General features: G+C 39.1%; 1 protein-coding gene across 4 annotated transcripts in view; it reads right to left on the minus strand.

Moving 5' to 3' along the window:
- LOC144763498 (E3 ubiquitin ligase TRAF3IP2-like) overlaps positions 1-14,696 on the minus strand; it is a 336,420-nt gene that overhangs the window by 107,204 nt on the left and 214,520 nt on the right. For all 4 annotated transcript variants that reach the window (XM_078649139.1, XM_078649142.1, XM_078649140.1 and 1 more), the window contains one exon: positions 686-754. In XM_078649139.1, coding sequence (XP_078505265.1) covers positions 686-754 — 69 coding nt within the window. The remainder of the gene's footprint in view (positions 1-685; positions 755-14,696) is intronic.

Here is a 14,696-nt window from a genome sequence, read left to right on the forward strand (position 1 = left end):
TTCCAAGGGACATTTGCTCACAGGATATTCAGTAAAGATTCTAAAGATTTTTACAAACTAGAAACTTAACAAATGGCCGATCAAGATATCAGGGTTGACAACCTGGATGGAAAAAATAATGATTGACGCGCTTAGTGTTATAACAGGATAGAGGGGTTATGTTCAGGCAGAGCAAACCTACTGCACCTACTCATGCCTTAGTGAAGCCTCAAATGTATTTGGTAGCCAGAGAGGTTGTTTGAACAGAAAAACTACATGACTTTAAGCAGTTTAGTTACTGTACACAATTTGACACACCGTGTGGTAAAGTCACATTATGAAGGTTACATTTTCTAATTGTGAGGATAGGATCCAAATTTTATAATTTATGGGGATTTTTTTCTTGAATTGTTATTCAATATTGCACTTGCATTATATATACCACAATTTCTTGTAGCCTGTTTTCCTTTACACACATTATTTGTAGTAGGCAATTTTCTAATCTTAGCACAGCACTTGTGATTTCTGACCTGCAGCCACTTAGTCTCAGAGGTACTTACTTAGCCACAAAAAGGATTGTTTTAGCTAATAATGTAGACACAAAGTCTCAATGGAGCATGTAGACATAAGAAAGGTAAAGACATAACCAGATAACACAAATGCAGATAAAGAAGATTTGTAAACAATACACTTGTCCATCACTTACGTCACAGAGGTAGCGCTCCATCCACTTGATGTTATCAATGCCCCGTAGAGTGCCCTCAAACATGTCCATCTGAAAGAAAGTTAAGGTCTGAAATGTAACTGTGGATCACTTGGCACCTTAGAATTGTATATCATTGCTCCACTAGGGTGTTAGTAAGAGCATATGGTTGCAATTGAAAAAATACAAAAATAATTACATAGCGGTGACACACACAATAACAGTGTCACAACACTTCATTTGTAGCAATAATAGTACAAGGGTTTCATTTGCCACATTCAGTAGTATGAATATGCCTTCAAGAATTCATTAGCGATGAACACTGGCTTAACAATGTTGCCGAGCGGTTCTGTTTCTCACATATAAACAGATGCCACCATTAAGAAATCAACCACTTTGGCACAGGTCCTCATTAGAACAGCATTTTAATAGCAACGGGTATGAATATGAACAGCCCTTCTAACCAGAAATATATAAAATACTAAACAACATTTCCCACAAAATGACTTCAAGTTACTTTTTAAGTCCTTAGAGAAATGACATGTTCCTCACTGCTCTAAGAAGGCTACTCTTGGGGCTTCATAGAGGTTGGATGACACGGTTATCCAATAAAAAACGCAAAAATGCTTCTTCTGCCAAATCTGCTATTCCCCACCCCATTTCTAGTTGGCAGAACTGCAGGGTTTTCACTGGCGAAGTATCAGCTGTCTCTGGCAGTGTAAACCCTTGAACTAGCTGCCTGTCTGACAGTAGGCAGCCAGTTCATAGTCACAGCGACCCTAGCCACCTCAGTGTGAGTGTGTGCGGGGGTGACTGTTAACCCGTTTACCACGGCGAACATTCCGCCATGGTGCGGACGTTAGACGGAGTGGGCGGGGCTGCGTCAGCCAACGGTCGTGCGCAGCACCCAGCAGGTAGTGCTCGCGTTGGCTGTTGGCCAACGCAAGCACGGAAGGGGTTAATAGATTTTCCTTACCCGAGACAGTATATGAGGAATTACCGTTCCAGGCAGGGAAAACAAACAATGGCCCTCACATGCAGGGAGAAATATCAATGGGTATCAGTGCCACTGATTTCTGTTTTATTGAAAAAACTCCTTCTTTGGGAGTTTGTCTTTGTAAAAACAAAACGTTTGCTAAGCAGGCCTAAAAAGAAGCAGCACCCGTTTGGCAAATGTGTCTACTTTTAGTACAACCACCACACCGGAAGTAACGAAAATCTGTGTTCTCCTAGCTGGGTGCAATGGAGACTTGTACATGAGTGGGAGAGAAGGATGAAACAAGGTTGTTCATTTTCTTTTCAAGGAGAGTTCTCTTTTGATATTGAACCAAAGTGAGAAGTCAGTTGGTGAGAGTTGGAGTGTGAATGACAAAAGTGCCATTCTTAGATATGAGCTTGTTTAATGCCGGTTCCAAAAAGGATGAATTTAGGCTTTGTCAAAGTTAGCTTTATTAAGCAAAGGTCTTGGCTCATAGACATTACTGTCACAACTGTAATTGGAGAATTCTCTTCACACTTTTATTCTAGAATAAGAATCTTAAAAATTGTAAACATGGGCAAACCTATGCGTCTACATAAATTCCAAACACTACACATTTCCAAGTTTACACTAAAAAATACAAAATAAAAATGAAATAAATATTCACTCCATCTCATGGAATCTGAATTTACAAGGAAGTCTGAGAACTCTTCCAGCTCTTGTTATGTTGTTACCACGGCTCCAATTGCAAAGAACTTCATGACTAAAATGTTGCCACCATCACCCTGAGGACTTCCACTCTTCAAATAAAGTAGATTCTTGAATGCCCACACAGTCACTCTCATTAAAACCCTCAATTCTACCATTAACAGATATTCCATGATACACGTCATTCACCCACCACCCAGGAAGACTTACAATTATCCCTCCTCTTCAATTCTCCTACACCGATATTCAGAACAAAAAGACACCTTGCTGATGATGGCATTCTTACCATTTACCACACCTTTCCATATTAAAATATAATTCAGCATTTTTTTAAAGGACAAGAAAAATGTCTACTTCCTTTGCCACGATGGATAACACCCTTCACACAAGCCTATTGTGCTACATTAACAATCACTTCCTTCACACCATGTCTACTGTCATAGTAAGGTTTATAATGACCCTATACAATATTAATATTCCTACTCACAACATCCGAATACAAATCTTTTTGTCTATTGCTTGACATCCAAGCATGATTGTCGTTAGTAAAAGGCTCTTGCTGCCAAGATCTTAAACAGACTAAGGGCCTGACTTATATGATGGCAGAGAGGGTACTCCATTGCAGCAACAACAGAGTTCCCTCACCGCCAATATAGTAGTCTGCCCGCTAAATTTAATTCCAGGTGGAACCTTAAGTTTGGTAACTGCTGAGACCCCAGGGCTGTTGGAGAAAGGGCTACATGTCCACCCACTCAAATTAGATGGAAGGACATGTAGTAATTGTTTACTGTTCCGTGCTGCTAGGTAAAACCCAGCAGTAAGATACAGTAAAATTTTTATAATGCCCTCTGCCACGAGATAAGAAGACAAGGGCGAGAGAAGTATTATATGTTTACTTTAAAAAATGAAAAATTAGATACTCTGCACTACAGGGCTGCGTCCTGCTGATGCAGCCCCATAACAGAGAGTAAAATGCATTGGTTCCTGGATATGCTTTTATCAATGACTGCCTTCCTGGCAGTCATTGATAAATATGGAAGGCAGTCCTTCCACCAGGGAAACAGCAATTTACGCCATTGCCCTGCCAGACCAACGGGCCATCTGTCAGCTTTTAAATCAGGCCCATAACCAGTATTTGTTGGAGTAATATGGTAGGCCTAAATCAGCCTCCACACTGCCACTTACCAGTTATTTTTGTTTTTCTATGCCATCTGGACAAAGCTGATTATCACCCTATTAAAGTATTCTAGAGCACCGTTTTCCACAGGGCGGTGAAGAGTGCCCCAGAGTACATCATGTGTATGGTATAAACAAGAGCATGTCCGTCCGCACATCTCCGGTTGAGCTGATGTATCCTGCAGGGGGACAATACATGATGTGAATTATGTACCGTTGTACGCACTGTACCTGTGTTCTCTTTAAATAGCTTGTTATTTACTGTGTGCACTTGGGTGTTGTAATGCATTGAGGCCCACCTTATCTCTCTCAACGGGGAGCAGAACTAGAGCTTAAACAGCCTCCCTCATACTTCCAGTCCTGCAGTATTTCTTCCCAAGCTCTAGCCGTTTCCATGGAGTCCTGTCCTATTTTATCCTCTCTAAGGATGTTAACACTTTCGCATTTAGCCCTTTTATCTTCTCTAAGGATGTTAACACTTTCTAATATAGCCTATAAAAGAAGTTCAATTTTCCATTTGTCTATTTGAGGGTTACTTGCCACCCTCCAGTTCATTGCAAGATGCCTTTTTGCTATAATCAGAGCCAGGTGTTAAACAAAACAATCATGTATTTAAAACCTTCTCCACCATCAAAAATGGGGTCTACATCCTACGGCTATAATTCGTAAAGCTTTCCAAGGGCAAATCAGGACATGGATTGGGAGTTAGGGGGGATGGTAAGTAACTAATGACTTAATTGCACCACAACACTCAGGACACTTTTCTTCACCCTCTCAATTTCAGAATCGACACCCAATCACCAATAGTGCTCTCAGACTCACTCTCCTTTTATTTTTTACTATCCTTAAATGACCTTCGTGATTTATATTTAGAATGCATTTGCTTAGCTTAATAGGGGAAATAATTCTGTTTCCTCTCAATAAAAAACTTTATTGGTAAGCTCAGCACTTACATCCCAGAAACTTTGCAAATCAGAATCAAGGTAACATTTTTCGGGCCAACCGTCTCCGGTGTAATCCCTCATGTTCCACCAATGTCTTATGTTTACCATAACTGTCGATCCATTCTTCTCTGAAGATTGCACTTTGTTCTACCCAACTTACACTGGCTAGTGCATACTCCTCTTAAACACACTTACTACATTATTTTACATGAATAGGAGCTCTGCTGAACAAACATCAGCCAAACTATATAAAGTGCCCCAAAATGCAACAGATTTTTTCCAAAATGGCTGCTCTGCATGTCATGGCAAGGAGAAATAGGATTTTGGCTGGTTTACAGAGAAGGCGGAGAAGACCAGAGAGGCTCTTCAGCCTGAGTGTTACACTTTTTCAACAAACAGAGGAAGAGATATGCACCAAGTATAGCCTAAGTAGTGCAATAATCCTTGATCTAATTGCTGATGTAAAGCCCCAGCTTGAGAGATAGTCCTTATGCAGAAAGTCTCTCTCCACCCATGTACAGGTGTTATGCAGCTTGCATCTATTAGCATCTGGTAGTTATCAAGATGTGACTGCAACAGCTGGTGGTGTGTCCAACAGTTCACTGTAGCGGGTTTCCGTTTATTTCTCAATGCTTTTTAATAAGAATCTAGCTCCAATTTTTATCGCATAGCCAACTTTCCCAATGTCATAGGGTGTGTAGATGGTACACATGTGTCAAACTGCCCACCCTCCGCCACTGAGTATATATCCCTCAACAGAAAAAATACTCATTCCATGAATATACAAGTGGTGTGTGATACAGAACATGTAATTACAGAGATAGCAGCAAGTTTCCCAGGGAGCACCAATGATTCATTCATATACAGACACAATGGCATTCATGCAAGGCTACAAAGTGGAGAATCTGATGACGCACGTATTTTGTGTAATAAGCCTATGTTACATTTTATTGCAATTTTAAAGCACTTAACATTTTAACTTTGATGCGTAAAACTATACATTACTGTTTTAGGTGTTAGTGCATATGCTATTCGCTCATGGATAATGACTCGATATCTGAATTCATCCACATGCAGCGAGCATCGCTACAGTGTGACATATAGGAAGACCTGAGGCGTGATTAAGTGAACATTTGGAAGATTCAGATGCCTGTACAAGAATGGTGGTGCCCTACTGTACTCTCCAGAATTCTGTTGCAAGTTTGTAGCCACGTGTGCAATTCTTCACAATGTAGCAACTTGCAGAGGCTTACCAGTTAATGTATCCAACTCTAAACTGATGATGAGGAAGAACATCTGCAGCCACACATTCAACATGATGCACTGGGAGAAGCAGAGGGCCCAAGGTGCTATGCTACCGTAGCTGAGGAGTATTTTTCTGGGTAAGTGAACTATGGGGCCAATACTATTAAAGCAAACTCAAAGGCATATGTGCAGGAAAACATAAACCAACCTTTATTCGTATGGTTTGCTAGGAATGTAAGCATACTAAATGGCATTAAATCATATCAATGTGAGTTCTGAAATATAGTTTGCCAAATACGTGCAGACACACAACAAATAAAAAAACTATGAGGATATCAGGCTACGATTTGCGTTGTTAACAGAAATGCTGGTACCCACATTTACATCTCCAGCACAGCTATGCTTGGTTTCACGCACACTCATGGCGTCACTGTCGGAAATGCTACTGACACTAGAGCGGTCCTCACTCTCAGGACATACTACCTGGCTGACACCTGCTATCTGAGTGGTTTGTAATGTCTCTACAGTATTCGTTATCTGTATGAGTCAACGAGCCACATCACCTCTGTAGTGCCCCATTTCTACTTGCAGGTTGACAGTACACCCCGACAAGACAGATATTGAAAGTCTGTTAATTGGTCTTGTCAATCCATCAGTAGGCAGACCATAGAAGTTCCCTACATCTATGTTGTACATGGTTGGTATTTCTATCTATGCATAGGGTTTTCAAAGCTTCAGCGAGAATGTCAATCTTTCAATTTATGTTCCATAGGTTATCAGATGGGGCTGTTGCAATGTTGCGGTGATACTTTTTTCAATATTTGTGAGTTTTGTTGTAGACCGTATTATTTCCCTCTATAGCAGATGCTGAACTTTAGGCATTGATGCTTCCGAGACACCAAATTCTGGGAAATTTTCACTGCTTGCAAGGGATGGAGTATTGGCCACATGGTGAGTACGACGTCTATGTCTTCCCCATGGTTCTCATTGGCCAGACTGCAGGTTCCTGGCTCACATTATGTGTGCTTCCTGCACCCACTACTTTTGCTGGCTATGGGTGTATCTCACTGCGCGACTTATTGGCTGCAATTGTGCGGTTGTAACATGACTCATCATCCAGTGGCTCATCAGGCTGAATTTGGGAATCCTCAAGCTCCCTAGCCTTCAGAAACATCACTCTCATGAGCATGTTCTGTAATATGGCTAAGTAATATGTGTTTAATTTTGTTGTGTTGATAAAAAAACTTTGGGAAAATTACATCAGCGTGAATGTACTACAACTCCCATGATGCACTGTGAATGTGCAATGGGTATTTAGTTTGACTGCAATTTATATGAGGGCCGTATTTTATATGCATTTGTTGTTTGATATACACAGATTTACACATGTCTATGCTATATTTAATGGGTTTAGGCAAAGCCTATTAAGTATTTGGTATAATTAGTGGAGTCTTGTAGTTAACTTACCATGAGAAGCACCGGGATCTATGATGTGCCAATTGTGCCGAAGCCATCCACTGACTCTGGTTTAAAAGTTGCTTCCACAAGTTTCTCTGGGGCAGTGGCGGGTGGGACAGTGGGTTGACCTCCTCCAGTTGCTGCAGGCTCAGTAGGACGGCTCGCTACCATTTTCTTATTCCTGGATCTGAGGTCATACCATCTGTTAGGGATTTCTTCAATGGATCTATGTGTGATTCCCAACTGCATTAATTTTCTGCTGTGTTGCCTTTCATATTTTTGGGTGAGAATCTAGAACTGTAAGAGATGCTTTTCCAAATAACTCATCATGGTGGGAGACACATTTTTCCATTAGTACCGATAGTTCTTTTTCAGAAGATGTTATTTTTCACTTCGAACAGCAATCCTTTCCACTGTTCAATAATAAACTACTTCTTGGAAGTGATATCATCAGACAGGAACGAAAGCATCATTCGCTATGTGCATGCTGATTCGCTATTTAGGCAATTACTTTTTTTAATTCCCTATATAGTGAACTGAATGGATCCAGATTTAAAAATTCAACCACAACTTATTTCATACATTCCAAATTGTGATTACCAATTTGTGATTTGCAAACATTTACAAATTGGTAATCACTTTCAAGGAAATGTATACATATACCCCTTTATGTCCTAAATTAATGACTGTATGGAATTTACATTTCTTGAATCCTGCAGTCCATCCTTTGTTTTCCAACACTCAAAACTTTCCTTAACGACTCATCACGTTCCATTCCAGGGCCGGTTTTAGGGCAGTGCGACTGGTGCGGATACACTGGGCGCTGACTTGTGGAAGGGGGAGCTGTGACCTCAGAGGGGCGCTGTGTTTAGCAGTATCTTATGAGGGGAGAGATAAGGGGCACTTTTGCGGGTGGTAGATAGAGAGACCGAAGATGTGGTAATAGGATGTGGGGGCACCAAAAGTGATTGTCGCACAGGGTACCATCAGCGCTAAAGCCAGCCCTGTTCCATTCTAAACTTTCCTATAATGAAAATATCATCCAAAAAATACCAAATACCTTCACACTTCTTGAAAAGTTGATAGATTTGCCTTCAAAAGACAGTTGTCGCAGAGGCCCAACAAAAGGCAAATGGGCAGATTTGAAACATCCAATTGGTGCAATAAAAAATGACATGGTCTATTTTGGAGGAGGTTTGCATCGCGTTTGCACCACACAAGGTGGTACATGTGGGACGCAAACCTTAAATAAGATTTATGAAGCCAAGCAAAGCCACTTTGCGTGGCCCTGAGTGACTTCATATATCTGGAGGATTGCAATACAGCGCACATCTCTGCACTGTGTTACTCTGCCCTGGGAAGGCGCAAAGGTAGGAAGAGGAATACACCTCCCAGGATTGTTTTTGTGCAGGAAGGCTCCCCCTACTGCACAAAAACAATCCTGCATGCAACACACCCACCCTTACACCATGGTGCAAGGGTGCCTGTGTAAGCGCTAGGCAGCCAAAAGGGCGCCAGTGCATAGGCAAGGAGAGAAATTTGCCTTATTGCCTTAAATACAGCGCATTCCTGCCATTTCCCTCTCACACAGTGCACTGCAGCTTGGTGACTAGCTGCACTGTATGACGTGGTCATAAATGAGCCCCATAGTTTCTTGCTATCTTCATGTAATGGTATTTGGTGGTATGCAGATGCCAAATTGATTGCGGAGAACCACTTTCCCCCTTTGGTCATGGTCAAAAGTTCAATAATTTTGGGCAAGGTAAATTCATTCACCTCAATATTTCTATTCAGGTGTCTTAAGGTCCACACGCAACCCGATGTTCGAGCCTGTTTGTGTGCCATGACCAAAGGAGAAAGTCATTCTACAGACTCTACTGCTTCTATAATACACGGTTTATATAGTTTGTCCAGCTTACACTCCACTTCTCCTCTGATATCTAGAGGAATATGCCTCACCTTATAAAATATGGGAACAGAGTATAATCCTAGGGTATAATCCTTCCAAAAACCTTAATTTCCTGAAAAACACAAACTTCTCCTAAACTGATTTAACAATAATAATAACTGGTGAGCAAGAATCCGCTATAACTTCAAAATGAACCCCGCAAATCTTCATTACACACACTGGTTTGTGTCTAACAGATTCATTAAGACTTAGTACATCATAATTAATACAACTATCACTATTTACTTCCTCTCCAACTGCTGATACATCCTCTGCTTTCTCCAATACACGATTTAATTGAAGAATTTCACATCTTCACTTGCATACTCAGGAAAACTGCCCTATAATGCCACAATAAGAATTTTTTTTAATTTAAAGCTGGACAAGATTTATCATGAGCTATACGACCACTGCTAAAACAACGGTAATACAACAACCTAGAATACTTGGTTGTGGTGAATTCAGACTCCCTTGTTTTTATTGCATTTTCCATTCTATGAAATATTCACAAGATTCTTACTGTCTTTCATAAAACCATTACTTGCCTGAGAAAGTTTGTACTGAGATTCCTTATTATAAGTATTGGGCATAACTGCTTTGGAACATCTCGCTGACAACCCTGCGTTCTTAACCATAGCTATACTTTCATGTAAAGGCGAGTCTCCATTTACCCATAATTTGTCCAGATCACGAGTTATTAGATTGTATAATAATTTGGTCCTGAATTCATTCACCATGAAAAGTACCACATTTGCAAGAAAAGCTAGCATTTTAATGCTGCAACATAGTCATCAATTAGTTTGGAACCCCCTGTTTACATTTAACTCTTTTTTAGCTATCCACAGCTTTGCACACTTATGGGGAAAATTACAATATCCACTAATCAATTGTATTTTTAAGCATAGTCTCTTTTGGGTTACTAGTTTTTATTCCTCAATTTGCTTGTGAATCCTGGGATCCCAGGTCCTAAAGTATGCAAAAGAATATTCATTTATTTATTGGGAAATCCCTCATCTTCTATTGTGGAAATGTAATTTATAAAATATTCTCTACACTCTGGCCATTTCATAAGTGGTTCTTTCAGACCAGGTAGCAATGCCTGAGAAGGAGTGAGAGAAAAATTCTGCTCTAAACACATAATTATTCTAACAGCTCAACTTAGTATGTGCTATGTTCTACCAGCAAGAGATTGTGGTGTGCTAACAGCAAGAAAGGTTTTTAAAGTTGTTGCTAAGGAAGACTAGGATTGATCACTAAAACCCCAGACAGACAACTGTTATCCTAATCCAACTCGATGAAGCTTGGAGAAAAAACAAACAGGGTGGGACACCTGGAGCATGTTGCATGACCTGATGTCAACAACTTCAATTTGTGAATCACTAATATGCCGGAAACTATGCGCGTTGTGGGCATATTACAGCTAGGCGATGACAAGCTGGACAGCTGTTCAGTAAGTGAGGATGACTGTTGACAGCACACGCAGGAGTCACATGAGCTTAACTGGATAATGCTTCATCGTAGCGTGAATACCTGCACCTTGAAACACCTCTATGCATATTGACCATTAGCATACCACTAATATCATTAAGACGAATTAGATGTGAGGCTTCACTCTGAAAGGCTGCATAGCATAGCAGCGATCATCAGTATACCATGGGCTCACAGAAAAATTCTCTACATGTTCTAGGGGACAGATTGGGTTCAATTGTAATGATGATGCAGAGGCTAGGTAAGTTAACTTCAGGATTTATTTTAAATAAAGAAACCCTGAAAACTGTAGGTGCTCGAGGAAATTGCCTACACAACCGTCACAGGTTAATTATCCTCCACTATAATTCTAAAATAAGAATCTTAACAATTACAAACATGCATGTGTAAATAAATTACTAACATGACACATTCCAACCTAAATGAGTAATTCAGTGTACACCTACTAGCCCCAAAGGGTTGGCCTGTGTTTAGTTGAATGTCAATGGGCTGCGCTCGTACACTGGACTGGATGCTGTCCGTGCTTGCTTAAAAGATAATGTACTTATTTGCTAGGTTTCAGTGGGCATTTTGCTGCGTTGCGTCCATGGGCATTTCTTGGGCATGGAAGAGTTTTGTGGCAAATGCATCAACACCCCAATAACATTCCAGGAGATTGATATATGCTGTGCAAAGATTTAAATTTTTCCTTTGGATTTAAAAAATTGACCGTTGAAACATAACTTTAAGATACTGAGATATTGAGCTAGTGTTTCCATGTTCCTTTTGCAAGGATCTTGGCTGTTCGAAAGGCGCAAGTTTGGGCTTTAAAAGCACTTTCCATTGGATAACATTTGCCATAGGCCCTAATGTTAAATCTTTTCATACCACCTGGTGATGAGTGTTATAATAATTTTTGGGGTAATACCTCCAGCTAAGGCTGGGAGACTTCTGGTTTATTACTCTTAACTCTAGACTAACCAACACCGGAAAAAAGGCATACATTGGGGGAGGTGAACAGGCAGATTAACTAATACAGTTCCAGTCCAATTAATTTTAAGGAAGAGCAAATATTGTGGTGCCGGGCGCGGAGGTAAAATTTACTAGGGGAAAATGGTTCAATTTGAGTGCGGTCAGATTTACTATTCCGAAATCAGTTTTTAGTATCCTAACTCCAGGCCAACAAATACTTCAGAAAGTGCATACATGTGGGACAAGGGGAAGTCAGAATTACTATTCTCGCTACAGACCAACAGAATGGATGTATGACCTTACAACGCAGGCTATTACAACGCCTGCCTTTACAACGCGGTTTTTACATCGCATACCATTACAACGCATAGCGCTTTTGGGTGCTGGATAGTGAATAATTTAATTTACTATTCCAACTCCAGTCCCCGAGGACACTAGGGAAGGTGTTGGATAGTAAATTAAACTTATTCCCTATCCTAGAGCGCCCCCCAGCGCAATGCGTTGTAATGGTTTGCGTTGTAATGACCGCGTTGTAACGGTAGTGCGTTGTAAAAGTTTCGTTGTAAGTGATGTTTACCATTAAAATTGTATCAGAAATAAAAATACCTTTAAAAAATCTAAATTTCAATAATTCTAATATTTGAAAATAACAATAAAATCATTTGAAAAAAATTGACAAATATGCCAGAATAAAAAGAGTTCAAATGAATAAATTACCCATATTTAAAATAAAGATCCCACAAATGACCATTAAGCACACAAACCTAAAAGAAAAGTAATACAATATATTGTGATAATAATTTACAACTTTAAGATGTTATTTTTTTAACTTTTTAATGGATTATAATGTAACTGAAACAATACTAAAATCATTCTCCAAATATACCCAGCGATCCATAATAACAATGTAATACATCATTTTTGTGTCAAATAAACATGATACAATATTCTGTATATTTATAAAAAATAAACATTACATAAAAAAACAGCAAAAAGTAACATAATATATTAATTTATATTTAATTTAAAGACCACCACTCAATCCCCCAATATACCCCACATCCCCCCCCCAAAAAAAAATATAAGGTTATACTACATGTATACAAATAAATATTGAGGTCAAACTCTAAAACATTAAACAATTACCAATAATGAATACACACTTTAAAAATAACACTACCCATCAATACTACAATACACTGTGCAATCAATAAAAGAAAAATTATTTCCCCCATAAAATAAACAAATAGTTTTATGTTGTAAAATTAAATATAAAACATTGCAAATTAAAAAGGTCACATTAATCAGTAAATATCAATTTAAACTTAACAAATCAATAACATTTAAAATACATCAAATAATTCACATATTAATCACCCAATCAATCCTGTTAAAAGATATACTTATCTGCAATGCTTTCGGCCATAATATTTGTAAAGTGACGGTATTTTGACCATGATGTTATTGTCAGGTTATGTGTTAGAGTCAATATTGAGGAGAACTGCCCTTCAATATATGCAACAAAATCTACACCTTTTATCTGTATCACCCAAGCTGTAACTGATGCTGTAAAGTTTGCAACCTAGATTTTAAAAATAGTTAACAGGGAAAACAAAGGATCTAAAAACATTTTTCAAAGGCAAACTACCATTTTAGCTATCAGGCCCATTCTAAAGGGTCCAGTAATTTAAGGACCAAATGGGAAATCCTTATAGCAAGTATTGACTGTTGACCATTTAATCACAAGAACCAGATACACCTCTTGACAAGCACAAATTGCAACTTTCTTTTTCTTGGGATGTGCACAGGTCCCAGTTGGCATATTTCAGGTTTAAGCGCTGAAACCTTCCAGCCACCTCTCCAACAATTGCAATAACTTTTCCCCAGAACTCTGTATTATCCTGGCATTCCCAGTACATTTAACAGAAATCGCCTTTCGTACATCCACATGTTGTGCAGGAGGCGTTTCGTAACGGGTATAGTTAACAGATGGCTATATTCGTGGCTAACACTGCAATTTACTATCATTGGCATTGGTCAGTCAGGAAATTGATTAAAGATCTGGTAATATTGAGTGTATGTATATCCTTAGAATACGCATTCCTGATATAATTCGGATTTGTCAGGAACATTTTCAATTCTGATATCTATGCTCCCAAAGAATGCCATCTTATCAACGGTAGGACTTGTCACCCTATATATGGACTGTCATTGTCATTTCTTATTGCATTGTTTCTGATCATGTGTAATTCAAATCGACTGACTGACATTGTGGAGCTTTGTCCTGTATATCTGTTTGCCCAAAAACAACGTTGCAAATAACAATGCTGCAATTCATAGAGTTTTTAAGATACAGAAAGATTCTTTAACCATATCGCTGTTTCGATATGAAACAAATGATTTGCACTGTAATTTACTTAAATTACGGCGCGCTCTATAATACATTGCCGTACCAATATGGCGTCGGTATGTGTTTTTCGGAACATCCTCTCGTGCTAGATGCACGATAGTATAAAATGTTACAATCTGACCATTTGAAGAAATGTTTAAATAACTAATACAGATAGGTGTATTGACTATGTTTTATCTTCGTAACCTTTGGTCCAGGAAAATGAACTTGATTGCTTAAAATGGCGCAACTTCCGCATTTTTGAAGCTCAGGCTACCGCGTTGATTTACTTCACTGTTCCAATATGGAGCTGGTCGGTGGGATTTGAACTTTGTGTCATGGTTGATTTACGATAGCACTCCAAATTACTATTATTGTTAATGTGCCCCATAATCAATATAGGTACACGCACTGATCAATTTACCTTGTATGTGAAGGTTTAAGTACAGCAATCCTCTGGTTAAAGATAACAAACTTATTGTTTCACAATGACACAACTTTAGCATTTTTTTATCTCAGGCTACCGCGTTGATTTTCTTTACTGTTCCGATATGGCGCTGGTTGGTGGTACTTGAACATTATGTCATGGTTGACTTACGATAGCGCCAAATATTACAGCCCTATTGTTAATGTGCATTACAATCAATATAGTTATACGCACTGACTAATTTTCCACGTATTTTAAGGTTTTCGTGCTGTAAATTCTCTGGTTGAAAATAACAAACTAG

Source organism: Lissotriton helveticus, chromosome 6 (assembly GCF_964261635.1).
Source record: "Lissotriton helveticus chromosome 6, aLisHel1.1, whole genome shotgun sequence".
NCBI lineage: Eukaryota > Metazoa > Chordata > Amphibia > Caudata > Salamandridae > Lissotriton > Lissotriton helveticus.